Source organism: Ictalurus punctatus, chromosome 27, assembly GCF_001660625.3.
Source record: "Ictalurus punctatus breed USDA103 chromosome 27, Coco_2.0, whole genome shotgun sequence".
Taxonomy (NCBI): Eukaryota; Metazoa; Chordata; class Actinopteri; order Siluriformes; family Ictaluridae; genus Ictalurus; species Ictalurus punctatus.
In genome coordinates, this window is record NC_030442.2 from 11,788,521 (window position 1) to 11,813,168 (window position 24,648).

The window sequence follows — 24,648 nt, forward strand, 5'->3', positions numbered from 1 at the left end:
AGCATGGAAACTTCCTCTCTTTGTAGTCCTTTTGAGTTCTTGTAGCTTTTACAGAGCTTGCTTATTATGTGCTGTCTTCGTTTCTCCCTGTTTTACTGTCTACTGCCTGTCCAATTTGTCATTTCTACCACTGTTATGTTTTCTTTTTAATGTTTTTTTTAATTATTATTATTTGTTTGTTTGTTTCCAAAAATGTGATTGAGTTGCTAACAGTGTGCTCTTTCCTTTTGTTTGTTTTTCATTTTAGGTTTTCATAGAGCTGAATCACATTAAAAAGTGCAATACAGTGAAGGGAGTCTTTGTCCTGGAGGAATTTGGTAATTACCCCCATTCTGATTCTCGGCCTGTACGCGACACGGCAGTAAACCAAACGACTCGGTATAATCACAGATCAGATTGAGATAGTTCACATCACACTAATATTTCTGTAATATGTCAGTGAAGTCCAGCTCTTTGTGTGTTTAACCTGGTGTATATAGAGAAAGGTAGAACATAGATCAGCCTCAATCTGTGACGGAGTGAGATACAGTCAGTCTTTGTTGGTTACCATGACCTCAGTTTAACAGCAGAATTGTTTGTTAAAATTGAGTTCTTATGTTAATCTCTATTTTCCTCCTCACCTAGTGTTTTTAGCCTCATCCTAGATCCAGAAATGTATGTGTCCCAATTGTTTTGTGAAGCCAGAACACATTTTTAGAGGGACAAACACCTGTTTTTATTTTTGCTTTAGTCATATGCCATATGATGGTACTTGTAGTTGGTTTATTCTCAGCTTTATGATGGTGTAGTTTTAGCTTCAGAATTAGATAGGGTTACTGCCGTGTCTCTGTGCTTCCTTTTTGTAATGCGCCCCTCATCTTTGCTGCTATGAAAACCTTCATTCTCCAGCAGGTAAAGTGCTTGTCACCTTAATCTTTCTCTACTCCTCTTTCCACTTTTACTCCTTTCATTCCTCCTTCCTAACTGACCGATAATTGTCTTTTTCTCATCTTCATGGCCTTGGCTGTCCAATGTTTCGCTAAGATCACATGCTTTCGCTTGGACACGTAATCATTCCATGAGCTGTTGTAAGGCTGGCAAATCCCTAAATCACGTCTCTTGCTCTGAGGCTGTTTATCATTCTCTAACTCCCCCCAGTGGAGGAGTTTGCTTGTCTTTTCTTAACGTTCCACTAATGGTCTCTGTGCTCCGAGCTTAGCAGGGAATGGTTGTTGTGAAAACAATCATGTAGAGACACTGGATGGTTTGTTTAACTGTTGCGATGGTTATATTTGGTTACTTTAACTGAACAAGCTGTTTTAATTAATGATTTTTGATGAATTACTGATTTTTGATTAATAGGATTCGATTTTTATAATGATGATAATGATGATTATACACTTACTTGCCAGTATTTTAAGTAGATCTACCTTAGCTACAATTGTTACACTTTTATTAGGTAAACCTGCCATACAATAGCACTTTGTAAGTATTGTACAGCAGACCATGCAATCTGAAAGTGTTCTGGCAGTGCTACCATATTTGCACCATGGGTTGCTAAGTAACTGTAATGGTTGTCACTGCAAGCTGCTTCGAATTGCTAAACTATTATTATTATTATTATTATTATTATTATTATTATTATTATTAATAATAATAACAGTGGCCTAAACCGTAACTCTGATCATTACCACTAGATGGCGGACAAATTCAATGCCACTTTATTTGCCAGTAAATCAGCATGAAAGGGGGAATTTCTTCTTCATACTGTGAGGGAACCATCATGTTTACTTTTCACAGATGTTGGAACAACAACTATATATTTATGCACTGTACATAAATTATTATAATCTCATTTAGGTCTTTTCCTATTAAAAATGGCAGCTGATATTAGCTGTTTTGCTGAGGAGCCAGCTAATGAAACTTAGAGTAGCCACTAGTTTCCAGGCTCAACCAAATCTATTTGCTCTCCAAATAGCAGTATTGTTGCTTTGTTGCCTAGCAACAAGGCACTTGGTGGTACTCTGTTTCAGGAGAAATGGACGATATAAAATGTACAGTTTCTTTGCTATACAGTGTAATAGAACAATCAAGGTTGTGTGTGATTTCAAAAGAGCTTAAGATCTACGGCACTCGCCTTCATGCCAGCGACCAAATCACAGCCGAATGTGTGTCAAGACTCTCTCCCGTGGAAAGACACCACTACAGGACCATTACTGACCAGACATTATTTGAAGAGTGGAATATTAATGACACAGCAGTAACACTGACATTATAGTATGTATCTTGCTGGTTTGAGTGAATCCAGCATTTCAGCATTGCTGGGATTTTTTATAGCACTATATGGCTATTTTGGTGACACTCACCTACCTTGTTGGTCCAGTTAGGGATTATATATCACGCGTTAATCATCCACTGATGCTCAGCACTGTCAGCTGACAGGATATTTTTGGTTGGACTGTTTCACAACCCAGTCATGTCATCGTGATATTTAAAACTTATACAACGCAGCACCTGCTACGCTCATACCAGTGCCACTCATAGTAGTGTCTCAACCATGCCAGTGTCAGTACTGTGTTGAGAATAACCCTCCACTCAAATTGTACCTGGTCAGCAGTGGACTCTTTCTGTAGATAGATGGTGCAGGAAGTAGCTAAGAAATTGCATGGCAGCAGTTGGTAATCCTAAACTTATACAGTGCATCTGTATGGTAGGTTTACCTGAAGAACTAATGAGAAAATGTTTATATAGAAAGAAGATAAAGATTACAATGTGTTTAACTATTTGTTGATTCTGCCATGGGCCATATATGTCCTCTCTCTCTCTCTCTCTCTCTCTCTCTCTCTCTTTCTCTCTCTCTCTCTCTCTCTCTCTCTCTCTCTCATTGCTCTCCTCTTTTCTTGTCTTTTCTTACTTCTCCCAACTCTTTGTTTTTCTCTCGCACATGTGATTTGCAGTTCCTGAAACTAAAGAAGTGGTGATCCATAAGTACAAAACTCCCATGGTAAGATAAAGCCAGGCCAGTAAATATCCTATTCAATTGAGAGTATTATGTTTCAATATTTTCCAGAGTTTAAAAAAGCCTAAACTTATGTAAGCTGTTATTTCTTCTCTTCTATTCACTCAGGCACATCAGATCTGTTACTCCGTGCTCTGTCTCTTTTCCTACATGGCTGCCGTGAAGGGGAAGGAGGCAGAGGGCAAACCCAAGATGCTGTCCCCTCGCCCATTACCCAGCTAGTGCACATTATCTGCCTGCTGTATTATATTTCTGGTTTTGTCCAAAACCCCCCTGTAAGAGCTACACTATAACTTATTCTCCACACATCTGCTTATTTACTGCTCTCTTGAGCCTCTGGCTTACTTGCCTGTCCTGGACAGTATTCCTTACACTTATCCACCCACTCACAGTATTTAATCAAGATCAACGACAAGTACATATTACAAGTATAAACATACTGTTTTCTCTCCAGACATTATAATATATATCAGAATGGAACGGTAACCTCGCCCACTGCAGATCTTTCCTCAACTCTTATTCGTCACTGTCCTGGGTGTTTTTTTGTTGGGTTTTTTTTTTTGCCTCTAGCGAGCCATATTGACATGCTGCTGTCCCCTTTTCTTGCATGTGATCAGAGGTGCCACACTATGCCGACACTAAAAATTTGCATTGGTATGTGCAGAAGAGTGCCCTCTGTCCTAGCAAGCGCTCCAACTTCCCCTTTCCTTAACCCATCCTTAGAAATCTTAGAAAAATAATTCTGTGTAGTCACTGGGAACGTAACATCTGTCCTGTCTAATGATGATTTAAAATGCTTCATGTTATGGGGCTATGGAGACTGTGTGTGTGTGTGTGTGTGTGTGTGTGTGAAAGAGAGAATGTGAGCCTTAGCAGGTAACCACACAGTGCTTAAGTGTTTCATTCAGCCTGTTCCCTCTGCTGTATTTGGTCCAAGGTGTGTGTACATCTTTAGCTTTGCCTTGAGCCTACTGTACTAGTTTTACTGTAAAACTGTCTGTGAACAGCTGTGATAAATTTGCATGTTGCTGTAACAAAATTAAGGAAAAAAAAAAAAAGCAAACGAAAAACACTGAATAGTAATATGAAAAACCTATGCTGTACATTTCACTGGAGCAATGTTTAAAAAGAAATGTAATGTTCTAAAACAAACTGTGGTTTGTTGAGTAGATGTGCAATACTGTAGTGGGTACGAAGAACAAGTTCTCCACTGTCCCCCGTGAGTGTGAAAGCTGAGGGAGTGTGTGTATTTGAATGCATTTCTGAACCATAGTAATAGAGGCAAGTTGACGCATGTGAACGCTGAAACAGCTGCTTTTGGAGATCTCGTGTTCAGATGTGGGTCTGTAGGTGTACTGATGTCCTGCCGTCAAATCACCGTTTGAGAGAATCTACATATGTCATTTGGAGAAACGTCCCATTTAAATTGTCATTTTCTTGCTTTTGTAAGTGTGTGTGTGTGTGTGTGTGTGTGTGTGTGTGTGTGTGTGTGTGTGTGTGTTCAAGGAGGAGTGTGCCTACATTGTCTCTGATACACATTTTTAATGTTCTTTTATGTGGTGTTCTAATTTTTTTAAACAGTTGTCCTTTTTGGGAAGCGTATGTACCGTAGAAAATGTTGTCTCCTTGAAGAGCAATCGTTTTTAGATGGTCTTAAAGGCCCACGGTCTGTAGGCTTAGTTGTAAATAGCACAAGGTTCGTCAGGTCAAAGAGTCTCCAAAGACAGATGTTTTGATGTGAATGCTGAGTGACCGAGAGAAACAGACACTGTAGCATCTGAGCTAGTCAGGTCTTTCATTCGCTTTCACTTACTACTGAGAACAAGAGGGAAAAGGAGAACACAGACATGTTGGATGTAAATATTTCAGTGTTTAAAAAGTATTTATAGAACCTGTACAGCTTTGGCAATATGACAATAAAAGATGTCTAACCCAAATAAGTGGCCTTTTATGTGAACTTCATGCTTTATGTCGAGTTGGAAATGAATGTGGGGTTGGTTTTATTCTCTTGTTTCTTGCAGGGCATTCCAATGTACAAGCCACATGTTTCAGCCAGACAAGTCAGGTCTGATGGATTGAGGTAATACAGCATCATGAGCTGATGCAACTTCCTTTTCAAAACAACAAAAAATGGGACAGAAATGTGTGTTTTTGGAGCTATAAAAATGTTATTTAAAATAAATGTATTGCCTTTTAATTGAGTTTTCATTGGTTATATATTTATACTTAATAGGTACGACATTAATACAACTAGATAACAAACCGGTGAGTCTACGTAGTTCGAAAGAATTAGACAAAACTTGAAAGATAATTGTTTTAAATATATTGTGCTTACACTTTAGGGTGTGTTCACTTCCTACTACACAACTTGTGCTGCAAATAGCCACTCATTTCTAGCAAGTTGACAAGGGTTCTCGAAAACACAAGTGCAGGGTCGATGTTTTAAAAAAAAAAAAAAAAAAAGAGTCTGCTGCTCTTGATTTTAGTACCTTACTGCAGCCTGGCCTGCAATAATAACCTGTACATAATCTCCTTTTGAGAAGCTCTGTTTTTAAGACATTAAAAGTATGTTACTTTTATCACTGATGCCCCTGATATCATCCTGAACAGTTTTAAATCTGGAGACAGGGTGAGTGAGCTTTTTGTGCAGCATGCAAACATACATTTAAGACATTGAGCTTAAAATGTTACAAAGATGATTACACATTGATACTAATAAAGAGGGGGGGGGGAGTACATGAGTTTTCCTGGTTACATACAGTAGTCATAACATTGTACCTAAAAAGAAAAAAAAAAACACTTGTCACTCTTGCCATTGAACATAAATAACATAAATAGAACAGCAAGCGGCTGTTTATGCATTGCAGGTGCTGAGTTTATGAGAATATTTATTAAAACAAACCCACTTTAAAGCTAGCTTCATTCTAAGTAACTTAGTCAGCAGAATATTTACAAAATGCTGTATTAATACATTTCCACCGGACCGTGTGACACGGCTCGGCTGTTTCCCACCGCCAAGTGAGCTGTGCTATACTTATGTACCCGTGCCAAATTTGGTTACCGTAACATCCCAGGTACCAAGGTTTGTAAAAATAATAATAATGTATTTAAACATCAGATAAGATATGCTTTCCAAATAGTTTCAATTTTTCTTTTGAGTAGTATTTCACTAATAATGTCACCACCAGGGGAAACTCCTCCTACCTTCACAGGTCGAGTTGTGCAATGGGAAACAACACGCGCTTGGGCAGGACACGGATAGTTCTGAGTTCACGTTTGTTGCCAAGTCATGGTGAGAAGCACTGTACAGCGCTATGTAAATAAAGTTGATGTAAAATAGATGTTTCATGTCATTAGACCACTAGTATTATTAAATACTAATTTACCAATTAATTGACAATGTTCAGAACTAAGGATTAAAATGTCTGAAGAATTTTAGCAACAGTGTTGGCAGGTTCCACATAATAACCTCTTGGGCGTTCAGTTTCTTAGTCAGGCTTTTAAATGAATTATGCCAAAGATGTGAGAACATTAGCTTCACATGCACTGCGCTGTTAAGATAATCTTTTACTATTTACGGCTCAATAGGACCGTTTCAATTAAAATGGAAATTTCGTGACTGACACTTTTTTTTTTTTTTTTTTTTTTTTTTACCAGAAAATCATCCTGGTGTTCAAATCTTTCAGACCAAGTTGAAAAAGAGTCAAGGAAAAGTTTTTTGTTGTTGTTTTTTACCCTCATGAAGTACTTGTAGATCCCCAAAACATATTTACTCACATTAATCTCACACTGGGGTTCTTAAAAGTTCCAACTTTAATTTAGCGACGTGCAGCTTCAGGCTTGGACTCCTACTGACAGTACTTGTGTTTCAGATGAAGTAAAGGAATTCCTAGCTGTCTCCGTGGACAGCTTTACGGAGGATGCGCATACGGGACATGACTTCATCCCAGTCCAGGTATGCTCCCTCTAGGTGTCTTAGGGTCCTGCCGCCAGATGAGTAGTTCTTCCGGCCGTGCAGCAGACGCCAGTTATCAAAGGTTACCAGGTCACCTGTACATAATAGACAATTATTTATCTCACTGAACATGAACGAATTAGACTACATTTCCAAACTCTTACATTCTGGCCACTGCTACTGGACATGCTGCTCTGTTTTCCATCAAGTGTTGGCCTCTACACCAGACAGACCAAAGACTTTCCATGTAATTAGGTCGATAAAGAAAAAAATATGACTCCTCATACGTAACAAAAAATCCAGCCAAGTTCTGAATCTGTTGCTCGTTTGCAGGTCAGTATGAAGAAAATCCAAAGAGCAATAGAGCGAAGAGTAATAACTAAAATTTTCGCTAACAAACCTCAATGTGAACAGGATTTATGCCAATCCAGACGTTTTACTTTCAATTCAATAAAGCGAGTTGGACAGAACAAAAGGTGTGTCTCATTAGTCTTTCTGTTCCACTAGACTGACCTGGCTCCATCCTGTAGGAGACCACGTTCTCCGGCCGGTTCATCAGCTCCACAAAGCTCTTCAGGGAGGAGTAGAACGGCTGCACCTGATCGAGCGGTAGATCCAGGGTAGAGTCTCTTGTTGCATTGTTATAGTTTATCCTCACCACACGGCCTTCACAGTCCACACTGCACAAAAAAAGACCAGACTAGACCTTTTTACCAGGTGGACAAAAGATGGTGCTGTTTTGACACGAACACTGGCACTCCTGGACCAAAAAGTAAAAGTCATGTGACACACACGTGTATATATATTTCACTGCTTTGTTTTCTCTTGTAAGCTATGTGACTTATTAGGGTGGTGTTTTGATTTAAGGGCCCTCTAAGGCTCTAAAACATGAAGCACAAGGGAACATGTATTACATCAGTGAGGTCTGGTCTGTAAATTAGATGATCTCAGCATACATCTGAATTTCCAAGTGCAATAAAAATTTATATACATGGCTGACCATGTACTACAAGCCCATCTGAGCCAACATTGGAGGAACAAGTTATTAAACCAGCAGTTCTCAAACTAGGGGTCACAGAAATAAGTATGCTCAATTTATTAAAGCCGTTTCATTCAAATCTAAAAAAAAAAAAAAAAAAAAAGGTTTTAAAAATAGTAGATGCTCTTAAGCATTATAATTAAATACTTTCTAATTACTCAATTCACAGTATCCAATCATTTGCATTCTAACATGCTGATCTGCTAAGTAAGTATTCAATGACTACAATTTTGGGTTTTCCTGGTCTCCACAAACAGGGACTTTGCATACTCTGTGTGTGTGTGTGTGTGTGTGTGTGTGTGTGATGGTATTTAATAGTGAATTATGGTACATGGTCACATTCGCAATTGTCTCACTCTATAATGCGGTTCTTGGATTGCACGATGAAGTCGCAGTAGTCAGAGCCGGTGTCTGTGTAGTCGATGTAGAGGGATGAGAGTGTGTTAAATGCCTCGGGGTCCTCTCTCCTGAGCAGCTCGGCCATGTGGAACCCATCCACCACCTCACTCTCTCCACCCTGCTGGGCCTGCTGCAGACAGTGTAGGAACTGCACCTGTCAAGTCACACACAAACACACACACATTTTATATATATAATATAATATATATATACACAAACAGAGGGCTACTTTTATTGGGTAACACTAATTAGGATTTCAGGTGTCTCAAGCTTACACTGCATTTATTTTATAGGGTTTCCAAGAGTAAGTGCTGCAATAGACTACACAAAGATCCCCTTAAAGAGAATAAATCTGATTATATTAACAGGAAATCAGTGCAGGTCCAGGTAGACCATGAAATTACTTACTACATTAAATATCTGACAGGGCTTTAACATTGTAATTTACTGCTAATAATTTCACTTAAAATCTGTTTTGGCTATGTAAGCCTTCTTTTACACGTTCAGCTATTTTTTTCTGGGATTCTTCACGCAGGATCAGCAGTCGTTATTATACATCCACAGCTGTTGATTTATTAATGATTTCCCTCTGGGTAGTTGATTTTTCCAGCAATCATTTGAATCAGTTTGTAATATCCCTTACTTCTACATGAACATGCACAGACCTTAATCAAACAATCCCACCGGACACAGCTGTAACTGACTTCTGCATTCTTATAAAGGAAACTTCTGCGGTGAGTTTCGAAAAGCAAGCACTTTCTAGTACAGATACTATTATATTTGATAGATATGACATTTAAAGTGCTTTTCGTGATCGTTTCATAATACGGTCCATCCACATTTATATCCCACAATGAAAGGATATGAAAACAATTGGGGTCAATGTGATTACAAAGTAGCTCACTGTAAATACATAATAAGTACCAACAATTCTCCTTTATAGAGTTGGGTGTGGGAGAGTTTAGACTCAAAAGGAGGTTCATGCAAGCTCGTATCTTCTCGTCTTCACTTCATGTTGATTATATAAAGAATTTATATAGAGAATCATTATGTTTGTTTTAGATTGCAAACATCCATCCATTTTCCGTACTGCTTATCCTACCCAGGGTCGCAGGGAGCCATCACAAGGCACAATTGCACACACATTCACACACCTATTCACACAATACGGGCAATTTAGGAATGCCAGTCAGCCTACAAGGTATGTTTTTGGACTAGAGGAGAAAACTGGAGTACCCGGATTATACCCCACGGGGAGAACATGCAAACTCCACATACACACAGGGCAGAGGTGGGATTTGAACCCCGGAGGTGCAAGGCACTAATCCACCATGCCCCCCCAGTTGTAAATATGTAATTGTTCAATCGGTGCCAGTTGTAGACGCTTTAGTTTCTGACTGGACACTGACCCAGAATAAAACCTATATTTTCACAACCTTTACCAAAGGAGGTTTAGATTAGGATTAGGTTTCTACCAGGGGCGGATTAGCACTATGCAAAGTTAGGCAAATGCCTTGGGCCCCAGGAGGCAAGGGCCCCTTAAAAAGCAAATTATATATAGTTTTAATTATTAATGCTAAATAACTATGCTAAAAATTTTAATATCACTGTTAAAACACTGAAATGAGGGCCCCATTCCTACATTTTGCCTAGAGCCTATAAATCACTTAATACGCTGTTGGTTTCTACCACTGGACTATGAGAGCTAGCATGACCTGCTTATGGGGCACAGTGCCTTAAAGAGCATGACTAACCAGTTCTGTGGGAAGATTTGAGTGTATGATGTGCTAGCAGGTTGATTCGATCAGAGCTTATATAATGTAGGCAAAGCAAATATGGCCATATGCATGACCAAATGTTTATAGTCAAAATATCACACAATTTACAGTTAGTTTATGTGGATTATGCATACACTTTGTGTGTGTAAAGTGATGTACTCACCCCAGGAGGATGGTGGAGAGCAGGATAGTCTGTGTGCAGGCTCAGCTTGCCTGAGGTATATGCTACGTTGTTGGCCATGGGCTTGTCTTGCACTTGCCATGTGTGTCTGTTGAGGCAAACACCGTGCGTGATTACAATGTCTGTGTGAATTGACTGGAGGAAACCACAGCTGTAAAATGGTTACACTGTTTTTGTAGCTGTACAAGAAAATTTAATAACCATAAGAAATTGTTGCAATAGACATAACAGATGTGTTATGGCAACACTCAACGAGGCAGCGGCAGACGAGTTTTGCGATTACGACTGCATAATTTGACCCATATCTCTGTTATGAGAAGTCTGCTAAATGATGAAGAGTCATAGAGGGAATCCTTAAAGTAGTTCAAAAAGGATATGATTGAATAAATACCTCAAAGGGATTTAAGAACCTTTGTGTGAGTTAATGTTGATTTCTGCTCTGTTTTATTGATGCCCGCATTTGGGTGAATAAATGCACCGGCAGTTTTGACTGATAATGCATGGTTCCTGTTGAGATTCAAATCATATACAAAACCATTTATCTTCAGTAAGCATTTTATCCTGGTCAGGGTCATGGTGGATCTGGAGTCTATCCTAATGCAGGAAAACACCCTGGTTAAGACACCAGTCCATCACAGGGCACCATGCACACACACACCTATGGAGAAATTTAGTGTTGCCAGTCCACATACAGGCATGTTTTTGGGAGATGGAAGGAAACAGGAGAACCCAGAGGAAACATTCACAGACACAGGGAGAACATGTGAAACTCCGCAAAGAGATCCACAAGCTCAGGAATGAAAAACATACTGTGCATATAGTTGGGGCTTGAGGAAAAATTCATTAACTGGTGCAAATTTCAGCGGCTCAGTTCCCCCCAGAATGCATTCCGTTCAAATAGTAATGTGTGAATGCAAAATTTTTCAAAATAAAGTCTCTTAACCAGCACCTGAAATTCATTTAATACAGCAGCTCTGGTCAATAAGAGCAAACATTTCAGACCTATCAGTGACTAATGTTGTGATCAAGTACTATGACAACAAATTTGAATCATTTTAACATAAACTAGCGTGTTTTAGGGATTGAAAACATACAGTGGAGCAACACGCTCTGTCTCTCCAGACTTTCTATCTAAACGAAAGAGACAGAAGGTCTGCTTTGACTAGAGACACATGGAACTGCAGACTACAGCATGATGTCATTAATGAGAAAGTCCAGATCTGTCTGTGTCATTCTGTGTGTGTGTGTGTGTCTCTCTCTCTCTCTCTCTCTTTCTCTCTCTCTCTCCTCTTCAGTAGCTTTGGACACTGTCAGATCATGATCTGCTCTTTTTGTTTGAGTGTGTGTGTGTGGCCTGTGATCAGGTAAAACTGGGTCCAGCTGGCGTGTGATCCCTGAACATGTGCTGTCCCTGAACATCAGAGTTAAAGTCACTGTGCAGCTCTGGAGAATATCAACACCGGCTCCAACTAGAGCCGACAGAAAACTCGGTGTGTTCCTGCGTTATCTGTCTCTCAGTTATTTTCCCTTACTTACTAATCTGAGCAATGTTTTCCTTCCGTATCCCTTTTCCTGTATTTTTTTTCCTTCATTTTATTTAAAGCTTTATCTACATGGAGGGATCTTAATTGTTCTTAAAGTGTATAAACTACTCAAAGTGCTGTCTTCATTTGTAATACATGAAGGATGACTTTCAAAAACCTAAGAAATACCACATTAGTGAGACGGATAGGCTGTAAGTGTCAAATAATGCACTTCGGATTCACTGCTCTGCGGTTTATGTGAAGGTCAGTGGCAGTGGAACTCATTTAAGGGGGGCGGGAGATGTTTGATTTGGCCTAGATTCAGCTCAGGAAATGCTTTCATCAAGTTCATCACAGTTTGCAAATGACTCATGTTGAACTTTTAATCTTTTACAGCAGAGTGAATCCTTTAGAAAAAGAATGATTTAGCAGAAGTGTAATTTTTAGGCATTTCTTCACGCTAAATTAAGGTAGAATTTCACAGCTATGGAGCATACACTAACAAGGCATGAACAGTTTGTGATGTAAGTGTGGAAAATACACTTCTAGTCATCTTTTCAATTATACTGTAAAACTCAGTATAATTGAGTAGGTGTGGGTGTGTGATTCTTACCCATAGAACGTGAGTCTGAGGTATCCAATTCTCCGACTGAGTCTAGCCAACTGGCCTTGCTCCACTGGCGCCCCCTTCAGGTACACGATCCCGAAACGCCTTAGGGCCACAAGCCAGGCCAGAGCAGCCTTATCATCATGTAGAACCGCCTCAAAATCTGCCATGGGGATCTGCAGAGCAGAGTCCCAGAATTCACGCTCTGAAACAACCCAGAGACATTTACCCGACTAAAAATCATATTACCTCCCCCATAAACACACATTACACACTTCTAACAAGAAAGCCTAACACAAACTGAAACAGTTTTGTTATATAACATTGTACATAAACTACAAACAATGAAGAAAACATGCTTGTATTGGGAAATCATCTGGAAATGCATCCGCTGTTAAATTCCTATTGAACCCTTCCACTAAATATCACCATATGTTCAGAGAAAACCCATGATGCAAGACTGTGAGAATGAGCACACGCAAATGACCAGCGTATTATGTATTCTGCAGTTTTACGTCAGCAGCTTAGTAGAACGGTTTCACATCATCTCTTGCAATTTGGAAATCTGGAAATTTAGATGTAATGCTCCAACACTTGTGTACAGTATATTATCCTTAACTGTAAGAAATACATGTAAGTGCCCAGGCGCCGGTCAATGGGAACAGTAGCATCTATATTATTAGTGCCATTGTGTGGAGTCTATCTCTTATCCTTGTCTTTTTTCTTTCATGAGTCTGGCAGGATAGAAGTGAGCACCGACTCCACATGGCAATCATTAAATCAAATAATGGAAATTTAGACGCATCCCAGTTAGCTGCCACATTTCTATTTAATAGGAATAGTCTGTTTGTGTTTTCAAGACCAGAGCCAAAACATGGTGGTTAAACATGGACTCACTGTGAGAGAAACAACAGCATGTCTGTATCTATGTATTTGAGACAGATGATTTCTTTGGTTTGTTAATGACAGGTAATAGGTAATGTCATTCTTTTGTCCTTTATATAAGCTCACTGTAACATACATAAATGTTGGCATAGTGTGTTACTGGGTAAGACCTTTGAACCAACTCCATGCTGTTGAAAAAGTTGTATTTGATTTGATTGAACAGGATTTGCAGTAATCCAGCCTGGTTGCGTCTAGTCCAGCTGAACCCCATTATGAATACAGTTTCATAGATTTGGGGAATCAGTAACTATGGGGCAAATACATTTTCACACAGTTGGTATTGGATAACTTTTTTGCTTCAATGAATAACTATCAATTATAAAAATTCTGAAACAGTTTAGTATGAGATACACACAAAAACCGAAGAAATCAGATGTATGCAATGTATGTAATATAAACATATGTAATAAGGTTTTTTTGTTCTAATATAATTAAAAAACAATTACAAATTCAAATGCCGTTAAACATGAAATTGTAGATATTTTTCATTTCTTACTAATACAAATAAAAAATTCATTCAAATCTTATTCAATTACACCTATTTAACCAATAGAGACCTTTATTTCCCCAGTGCCAAATCTTTCCTAAAGAAATCTGACTGCTCTAATGTGAACCCACACACACACACACACACACACACACACACACACACACACACACACACACATATATATATACATGGTAGCAGTGGTTTGTAATTCCAGTGCTCTATTGTGTTTTCCCAATTTAAGCAGCTAATGATTATTCCAAAAAATAAATTTGAGTCAGAGGTGAATAAAGCAGCTCAAAAATTCGAGTGTACAGTGCATGGGCTCCAAGTATTGCTCTATGGAAAGTATGGCACAGAAGTCAAAAGGGAAATTAATAGACTTGTGCTACAATTAGAGAGCTGGGTGAGAAAAAAATGACAGAATATTGGGATTGGAGAGAGGGAGAGAGGGAGAGAGGGAGGAAGCTGGGCACTTGGCCCAGGGTGAGGAGGTTCAGATGGTGCTGCGCTACCATGCAACGGTGCTCAGCATTCCCTTTCATAACGATACACATTCGCTGCTAGGATTTCCTGGCAGGATGCACGCCAGTCTCAGAGTCAATCAGAGATTAGTCTCACTTTCGCATAGTTTCCAGCTGGGCTTCAGAGCAATAATACATCACTCTGTCTCAAAGCGGCTCAATGGCTCTTGCACTCTCCAGCAAACTCGCTAGCAAGGCAGACGAGCGCGTTTTAATCCTTGTGTTTCTGTGTTACACATCTGTGCATTGTTCCTTACAGAGAGATTTTTACAACAGCAGCAGCACTAATCTGGCCCTGTAGCTGGCCTTGTCAACCGTTTCAACAGATGAAAAGCAAATGGAACAGAAAGATGGAAAACAAATTCCAAGACTCATTTGCCGACATTCATTTCCTTCTGAACGTTTATTAGTATGAGGAGTGTGTGAACTCCAAGCGTATCTAATGTGAGAAAAGGGAATTCACAGTATAGCAATATAACTTTTAGGGTGGCTTTCACGTTTCATACGCATCCTTTATGAAGCATCTTTTACAACTTAACCACATGCTTTCCCACAAGATTAAGCTCATGCAGAGGCAATATATTCACATTCAATGAAAGCCAGTGGAAATTGACTGGAGATGCATTAGACCATTTTATCCTCCTGTTCCCTTCCCAGAGGAGTGTTCATAATCACCCAGCTGGAAGATGTTATCAGGAAGTTGTAATAGTCAAATTAATTAAAGCTGTATTTACACTGTTTGTTTGATTTTTGGCCTGACTGAGTTGACACATAAATCACAGATCGTAAGAGAATTCTTTGGCCGTTAGTTGAGATTGGTGGATTAGAACGCATAATGTGACGTGCTCACTAGCAGCTGATTTACTGCCATTGCGACCAAAGACAGCTGACGACAAAGTTTTGGCAGTGTCAGAAATGTCGTTTGAACACTCGTCTAAAAGGCAGCAATAGGAGGACAGTATACGGGTCCACAAAACTCATGGAACAGCTCCAAATACGGTAGTGGCAATGGCAAAAAACACGAAGCCAACATGCTAATGGACAGAAGAAATGTCCTTATTAGTTCAAGCTCACTCTGAAGACCCTGACCGCATTTTCTGCACAAGCCATCACAATGACTGATGATGTAAGCAAAAGGTACTCATTTTCATTCATCACAGATCTATCATTAGAGGAACTTCACTGTAAAATCTGACAAGGAGAATCGTAGAGAATTAGCACTCTGAAATAACATCCAGAAAAGCCAAACACTGTGCTCCAGTGTTATCAACACCATCAATGAGACCCAAGAGAGATTCTGTAGTAGCATATAATAGGCAAGCTAAACAGCCAACACATCACCTTCAGTGAAAGGCTTCTGTAAAGTCTCCATCCCAAGTTAATTAGGGGGTGTAAAATTAGCTCAGAACAGTTGGAGGTGTTGTTAAAATGAGGAACCCCCTCTGGCTTTACTCTGAGCAAATGTAAAAAACAAACACCTCGCTTAACTATCACACATGAAAGACAGCAAACAGGCGGAAAGGACTAATGGCAGTTTGCCATCAGCAACAGACGCATTAGAGACTGCACAGATGACCGATGTTTTAACAAGGTGCAGAAAGTGACCTTTTGGCTTAGGTGGTAGTTTAGGTGCTCTGCTGGTTTCAGTGAGAAGTCAGGAGTAAAGGAGGATGTGTTTAAGACATAGAATAGAACAGAGATAGATTTTGCTCTATTCTTTCATTAACAACCAAGTTGTTTTGTGCAGATATAAAATATTTTTTTAATGGCTTTGGTTCAAACTAGAGAGTTGGTTAGAGCTTCAGGAAGTTGCAATGAGCCCTGCTATAATTTACACCACCCATGAGGGAAAGTACTTCAGAGTGAAGGCATTTACAACCTCAAGTAGTGGTCATCTAGAGACTGGCAGGGGTTTTTTTGACACAGTTCATGAAACTGTTCACAGTTACGTGCTCGTTAAGCCTAGACTCTCCAAACTGTACCCAGGTGTACAGTACCCTGGTCATCTCATTCACACTAGACTGTATCTGTTTTTTGGGTTTTTTTGTTTTAACATGGAGCCACAGAACGGCAACAATCCAGCTGTGGGCTGACCATGTCAAGTCAAAGAACCATTAGTCTTCAATCCAGACACACGCGGGTTTGTTTGGAGCACGTCGCAGCGCTCTTCTCGAGTTGCCTTAGATAATGATTCCATATGGCAGGAAGTGGGAAAAGACTTTCCACTCAAGGGTGATCCTTTGGATGTGTCTCCTCAGACAAATGCTTCAGGCTTAAGGCTGGTCGTTCCAGAAACCACAAACGAAGCTACTACACTGATATTGCACACCAAGTTATCATCTCAGAATCAGTCGAGAAATATGTATGTTAAATGATTCGTACATCAGAATAACTTACTACCAGGACATTTTTCAAACATGCATTACATCAGATTTGCAAATCTGAGCTGGAAGAAACCATGGAAAATTTAAATGAAATTATACACTGAATGAAACACTTATAAATTATACAAATAAACTTTTGCACTCAAAATGTTTCCAGAGAAATTTGGAGGAAGCCCTAGCCTAAATCAGTTGCACAAAATGTCCACAAAAATCTAAAGCAATGTGGCGGTTCAGGAAACACAATCAGATCCAACTAAAATCAGCGCTTATTCCTATTCGCCAAACTGTTAAGACCAATGTCCCTAGATGCAGTTTTAATAACATTTTTAACCCGAATGAGAGGCCTTGCTCAGGCAACATGTCCATTTCTACTCAGTGATGTGATTACAGTGTGGAGACAGTTACAGAAAATCTGAAACCAACCGTGCACATCACTATCCTGCCCAAAAAGTGTGACCGTTGGGAAGGCCATATTAAATCCAGGGTAGAGGTAAGCATATTTTGGATCCATCCATGTAAATGGAAACCTCTAAAAACTAGAGCTCATTTAGTTCCCACAAACCAAAACTGGCCTGGACCTCTTATGATTTGGATGAGTGAAAACTAAGTGAATTATTTGAAGTAAATGTAGAATGACCATGCAGGACACCCTGAGGGACAAAGTGTTTCATAAATAAAAACAAAATCTGAAGGTAGGAAAGTAATCCACAGGACAGACGACAAATTAAAGGAAAACCCATCATGAAGTGACTTTGTAATGTATTGGGCGACCATAAACCACCATAAAAACTTCAGTACACTTTGACATGGATTCTACACATCACTAGAGCTATACTACGGAGATTCTTCAAAAGTTGTTTTTTTTTTTTCTGATGATGATGGTGGGGAAGAGTGCTGCCTAACACATCGGTCCAAAATCTCCCACAAGTGTTCAGACAGGTTGAGATCTGGTGGCTGTGAAGGCCATATCAACTGAGTTACATCATTTTCATACTCATCAAACCATTCAATGAGCCCTCATACCCTGTGGGTGGGGGCGGGGTCATCCTGGAACAGACCACTCCCATCAGAATAGAAATGATTCTTCACAGGATAAAGTTGATCAGTCTGAAGAACTTTGCATTCATTTGTCATGACTGTGTTGGCCAGTCACTGCAGGTTAGTAACACTTATAGAACAGAACCGAGTTGGAAATGGTGTTGATGTATCACTTGCTGTGAAGGAAGTAACTCTTCAGATGCATAAGACACAGCAGGCAAACTGTAAGACACAGAAGGCACCAGAATTGTAACTCACCGTTTAGAAAAAGTTCCTCCTGCCGTGCTTGTCTTGCCTCTGGTGAGAAGCATCTTTTCTTTAACCAGTCAGGCTCAAACTCACTGCTATGTTGATCTGGCCATGTGATAGAGACCTACATACAAAAAACAGTGTTGACAGGTGCTATTTTAGTCATGCCTATGTAGAGTAGCCTATGTTGTACAGTAGTTTATGCATATGTAGTACAGTGTACTTTAGTATGTGTGGAGGCCTGGGAAAACCCTTCACATGGTCTAATATACATATACTCAGCAAAAAAAGAAATGCCCCTTTTTTCAGGAGATTGTATTTTAAAGATAATTTTGTAAAATCTAAATAAGCTTTACAGATCTTTATTGAAAAGGGTTTAAACGATGTTTTTCCTGCTTATTCAATGAAGTATAAACAATTATTACACATACACCTGTGGAACAGTCCTTAAGACACAAACAGTTTACAGGCGGTAGGCGATTAAGGTCACAGTTACAATAACTTAGGACACTAAAGAGACCTTTCTACTGATTCTGAAAAACACCAGAAGAAAGATGGCTAGGTTCCTGCTCACCTGCGTGAACATGCCATAGGCCTGCTGCAGGGAGACATGAGGACTGCAGATGTGTCCAGAGCAATAAACTGCAATGTCTGCAATGTAAGACGCCTAAGATCGTCCTCGCAGTGGAAAATGACATGTAACCGTGTGTATCCCTCAGACGTGATGGAGAACTTGCACATGCCTTGGTGGAAGAGTGGAGTAACATCTCACAGCAAGAACTGACAAATCTGGTGCAGTCCATGAGGATGAGATGCACTGTAGTACTTAAAGCAGCTGGAGGCCACCAGATACTCACTGTTACTTTTAATATTGACCCCCCGCTTTGTTCAGGGACTCATTATTCCATTTCTGTTCATCAAATGTCAGTGAAACTTGTTCAGTTTATATCTCAGTTGTCGACTATTTGTGTGTAAATACAAATATTTACACATTAAGAAATTAGCTGGAAATAAAAGCAGTTGAATGTGAGAGGATGTTTCTTTTTTTTCTTCTAATTCTTTTTTTTTCTTTTTTTGTTGCTGAGTATAGTTCTGAAAACTACAAATGTTCCTCAACTGAATTATGTTCAGTACTAGCAATTTAAAATCTGGTTACCCCCAAAAGTGAAAAGAGAAAAAACCACTGATTTCACATCCCCACCTACCTCTAGATTTATTACCCAATCAACTCATTTAAAAACAAAATTACTGCCACAATGTAAAAATTTGCAAGCTCACAATGTGAAATGCCTTTCATCACTTTGATTACCAACATCATCCACATCAGTCTGTCTTCTCATCTGAGCTAAGAGTCACTCTTTAAACACATTTAAAATGCATTTAAACACAAGCCTCCATTGTCTCTTCACTCAACTAATCATTGCCTGTACTAACATTGGGGAGGAAATAATCGCACGTTACTTCAGTCAATTCTGTTGGCTAAATTTCTTTCATTCTGGTGTGTAACTCTGTCCCTCCTTTTGCAATCACAAAATCACAATATTTAGAGGAGCTTGCAATTTTTCCAAATTACCGCAGGTTTTCAGCACTTTTGGGACAAGAAGCATCGTTTAACGTCATCATAACGCGCATTCAGCCAAAGCACTCTTCGATTCAAATGCATTGAACATGAGTACAGCTAAATCCTGTATGAACTGGTAACTATTTAAAAACATTTTAGCTGTTTTCAAGAATTCAGCACCACCACACATATTGGTATGTAACAACAGTATATAGTCAGAAACCTCATGTTTGGTTGTCTTTTCTCATAGATATACAAAAGGTACCTTGTTATTCTCAGTTATTTGCACTTGGTCCATTCCAGTATGCACATCAAGGTCAGTGAGGAGCAGACTCCGTGCTTTTGCTGACTGCAGCATGCACAGAGGGCACTGGCAGTTATCTCGAAGCCAGGTAAATGGATAAAAACTATAGCTTCCATCATCCCACTCCACCTGTAGCAGCCTCTTGTGGTCCAGGACTTGAGCATGTCTAACCACTGTAGTCCCTCCAACAGTCGGGAGCGGGACCGCTGCCAGTGTCTGATGCCCAAAACAAGGCACTTTTCCTGGCTTGGAAGGACGACTGGTTCCTTTCAGGACATGCAGAGCTGCTCTGGAGGCACAGCGAGCCAGACTAGAGAACATCCTGATCTGTGGTGTAGCAGTGTAAATCCAATTGTCTTCATGGAAACATATAAAAAGGGTTAAGTGGTTACATAATTGCTTTACAGCCATGTTTATGATAACCACACAAATATACCACAATTTTATTACATGATCATTATCTCTTTATTCACTGTGAAAGCATACTGTTGTGTTTCGGGGAAGATAAGTTAATGTTTGGGAAATAACTAGCCGCATGGTACGATTATGAAAGAGGCAAGAAATTCAAAATGTTTATATTACAAAAAGAATCTAGCATGGTTTATACAACATACATTGATTTTAAAGTAAAGCAAATAATGACCAAACTTTACAACACTGACATAAAGGTACATTACCCAGGAACTTTAACTTTACACATACTAAATGTAATCATGGAGCTGATCTCTGATCTAGTGTGCCTTATTTGCATATTCAAATTTACTGTTCAGTCTCACACAGATAAATATAAGATTGTTACATTTATATTATGCCCTATTCAAACAGGACTAGTTTTAAATGGGAAGCTGTGGTATTTTACAGGAATATCCCTGGGATTTTATTCCTGTCTGAATTCATCATTTCAGTGCATGTGCATGTGTCAGGAAAAGATTATGCCATGTTTTACCTTTAAAAAAATGACCAGTGGAAATAACCCCAGGTAATATACAGTGAATCCGGAAAGTATTCACAGCGCTTCACTTTTCCCACATTTTGTTATGTTACAGCCTTATTCCAAAATGGATTAAATTTATTATTTTCCTCAAAAATTCTACAAACAATACCCCATAATGACAACATGAAAGAAGTTTGTTTGAAATCTTTGCAAATTTATTAAAATTTAAAATAAATAAATAAATTTAAAAAAGCACATCACATGAACATAAGTATTCACAGCCTTTGCTCAATACTTTGTTGAAGCACCTTTGGCAACAATCACTTCTTCCATTTACGGATGATGGAGGTCACTGTGTTCATTGGGACCTTCAATGCAGCAGAAATGTTTCTGTACCCTTCCCCAGATCTGTGCCTCGATACAATCCTGTCTCGGAGGTCTCCAGACAATTCCTTGGACTTCACGGCTTGGTTTGTGCTCTGACATGCATTGCTAACTGTGGAACCTTATATAGACATAGAATTTACCACAGGTGGACTCCAATCGAGTTATAGGAACATCTCAAGGATGATCAGTGGAAACAGGATGCACCTGAGCTCAATTTTGAGTGTCATGGCAAAGGCTGTGAATACTTATGTACATGTGCTTTTTTTTTTTTTTTTTTTAATAAATTTGCAAAGATTTCAAACAAACTTCTTTCATGTTGTCATTATGGGGTATTGTTTGTAGAATTTTGAGGAAAATAATGAATTTAATCCATATTGGAATAAGGCTATAACATAACAAAATGTGGAAAAAATGAAGCGCTGTGAATACTTTCCGGATGCACTGTATATCCAGTACGTATTGACATTTCTTAAAGATTCCATTATATCCAGTGGGAAAAATGAGGTTTTGAGCTATTTCTACTCCAGTGTGCATCCTTTTCAATCCTCACAATTCAATTCAACATTATTTGTATAGTGTTGTTGACTACAAACATTGTCAAAAAGCAGCTTTATAGAAATCAGCATGTAGAATTAGATCCCCTAATGAGTACTCAACGGTTCAATGGTTAAGGCTCAGCACCGCCGGGCTGCCAGTGTGGTGCCCTTGAGCAAGGCCCTTAACCCTCTCTTAACCTCGTGTAGCCATATCATGGCAGACCCTGTGCTCTGACCCCAACTTCCTAACAAGCGGGCATATGCGAAGAAAAGAATTTCACTGTGCTGCAATGTATAAGTGACGAATAAAGGCTTCTTCTTCTTCTTATGAGCAGCTAGAGGCAATAATGGCAAAGAAAAACTCCCTGAGACAACATGAAGAAGAAATCTTGAGAGGAACCAGACTTAAAAAGGAATCCCTCTTCTGTGTGAAACAAAGTTGTGGGATTATAAATTACCAATCCACAATTGTATATGAAAAAGTCAAACAGTGCTAAGTGTGTTGAAAGAATTTTCAGTTTGTGTATCATAGTCTTTGATTACAGCAAAAATCTAGGTACAAGTCCATAGTATCCATGTCAGATTATAAACTGATGCAAGCATGAGCCTTGAGCATAAACTGTTTTTGTTTTTGGCTTTAGGGGATCCACATGGGACTATCCACAGCAACAGACTCTCTCCCAAGCCAAAATGAAACCAAGTATTAGTAGAGTTTAAAATGCAGAACAAGAAAACATATACAACGTGTAAAAGGACTTGCCAGAGTGGAGTTATTTAGTTTTTTAGCTACGTTAGTTCCTAGCATGCGCAAAGCCTACAAACACTATATGGCCAAAAGTTTGTGAACACCTGACCATAACACTCATATATTGAACATCCTATTTTGTTATAATAACCTCCACTCTTCTGGGAAGGCTTTCCACTAGATCTTGGAACATGGATGTGGGGATTCAAGCACAAGGGCATTAGTCAGGCACGTAGTTGGTGTTTCAGTTCATCACAAAGGTGTTCAGTGAGGTTGAGGTCAGGGCTCTGTGCAGGCCACTTAAGTTCTTCCACTCCAAACTTGGCAAACCATGTCTTCATGGAGCTTGTTTTGTGCACAGAGGCATTGCCATGCTGGAACACGTTTGAGCCTCTTAGTTCCAGTGAAGGGAAATTTTAATGCTATAGTATGCAAAGACATGTATACTGTCTGATGGTCAGGTACTGTATATGTTTGGCCATGTACTATTGTGTACATGCAATAGTCATGTGACCTACTAATAATCAAGCACTATTTGCATGCACACTACATACTCATTCATACTAAATGTCAAAACAATCAGTTTGTATAAAAATGAGGTGTATATAACATGCAAGCAATTTTTGACAATCATGTGTACATCACAAAAGCACTGTGATTTATACAGAAATCACTTATCCCATGCTAACTGATCAAAATTACTACAGACTTCTGCTAACATTTCCATTTACCATACCACTAATCCTGCACAGGGTTGTGGGGAAGCCTGGAGTCTATCGATGAGAACTTAGGTACCTTGGGCAGGGAGCCAACCCATGCATATATGAATGTGCATACACATTCACACACAACAGACAATTTGGACATGCCAATCAACCTACAGCACATGTCTTCGGACTGGGGGAGGAAACCGGAGTACCCAGCGGAAACCCGTGAATCACAGGGACTCCACTCCACGCACTCGGAGCAGGGGTGGGAATCAAACTTCCAACCCCAGACGTCCGAGGTAAAGTGCTAACCACTAAGCTACCGTGCCCTCCTACTTAAACCATCAAAGTCTGGAAATCTTATCCAGTCTGAATATTACTTTTTTGTGATAAAATGTAGCTGGGATTTGCAATGAATAAACTAAAGTAGCATCAAAAGATACGAATGAGCATGAACTTGGAGTGTAGCCTAGATCAGACTTCCCAGCAACACCGTTCATACACCATTTAAAAGGTGACACACAAAAAAACAAAAAAAACATGACGTCACAACACGACCGCACGCGCTTGTCGGCAGAAGTAGGTGAAAGGTCGCCCAAAGCACCGGCTGTATTTCCTGTTTTATTTACCGGTTTCAGACACATGCTGTGTTTTCTCTAAGCAGAAGACGCTTTTAAATCATTTAATCACACACACTTACTTTATATATATCTCTATATATATGTTTAGTTTCACTGTCATGGGCCGAGAATGCATGCAAGTACGTTATTAGTAGAAGTACTTTATAGGCGAGAGTGCTAGCAAACAACAGGCGCAGCTAAACCAATGAGTAAGAGTGGTACTGTTATGATGTCGGTGTTTAGAGCCCTGTGCGTGTGTGGTATTCATACGAGCATGTGTGAGTGATCAGAAAAGAGGAAAAAACAATCGTATGCACCAGCTGATGTGAAAATAAACTTACCGTGTGTAAAGGAAAGGAAGCTTCAGTGAGTGTGATTGCAGGAAGACACACACACACAGTGACGGTGTAAAGGGGGGGAAGTGTGTGAAAGGTTGCTGTGCTTTCTGTGTCATTATCATTTTACACACCCACAATACATAAACTCCTTATGCCTCAGGTTTCATGCACAAGTACTTATTAGAGTGAAGTACTAAACAGCATACTTACCAATAAGTACCAAGTACTTACTCTTTTTACATTGTTGTATTTATTTGTAGTTGGTTGTACAGCACAATGGTCAACTAGTGATGTTTTTTATTGTGCTTTATAAATAAAGTGATTGATTGATTGATCGAATAAGTATTTTCATAGCAAAATTAGTCGACAGAGTATTTTATTTAACGCCCTTCGTATTCCTGTCAGTACT

General features: G+C 39.4%; 2 protein-coding genes across 43 annotated transcripts in view; one reads left to right on the forward strand and one right to left on the reverse strand.

Moving 5' to 3' along the window:
- Positions 1-5,725, forward strand: part of madd (MAP-kinase activating death domain) — a 62,060-nt gene extending 56,335 nt beyond the window's left edge. For 25 of the 42 annotated variants that reach the window (XM_053676699.1, XM_053676698.1, XM_053676701.1 and 22 more), the window contains 3 exons: positions 248-317; positions 2,937-2,983; positions 3,107-5,725. In XM_053676699.1, the coding sequence (XP_053532674.1) occupies positions 248-317; positions 2,937-2,983; positions 3,107-3,220 (231 nt within the window). In that variant the 3' untranslated portion in view covers positions 3,221-5,725. The remainder of the gene's footprint in view (positions 1-247; positions 318-2,936; positions 2,984-3,106) is intronic. The other 17 variants (XM_053676717.1, XM_053676716.1, XM_053676719.1 and 14 more) reach the window with 1 other exon arrangement.
- Positions 3,573-24,351, reverse strand: bbox1 (butyrobetaine (gamma), 2-oxoglutarate dioxygenase (gamma-butyrobetaine hydroxylase) 1). The gene is made up of 8 exons (XM_017458657.3): positions 24,243-24,351; positions 19,934-20,328; positions 18,117-18,231; positions 12,487-12,685; positions 10,333-10,438; positions 8,349-8,545; positions 7,467-7,633; positions 3,573-7,048 (listed from the first exon to the last, which is right to left on the reverse strand). Exons 2-8 carry the CDS (start codon positions 20,291-20,293, stop codon positions 6,888-6,890), a joined length of 1,305 nt encoding a protein of 434 aa, XP_017314146.1. The 5' UTR covers positions 20,294-20,328; positions 24,243-24,351; the 3' UTR covers positions 3,573-6,887.
- Positions 24,352-24,648: the final 297 nt, after the last annotated feature.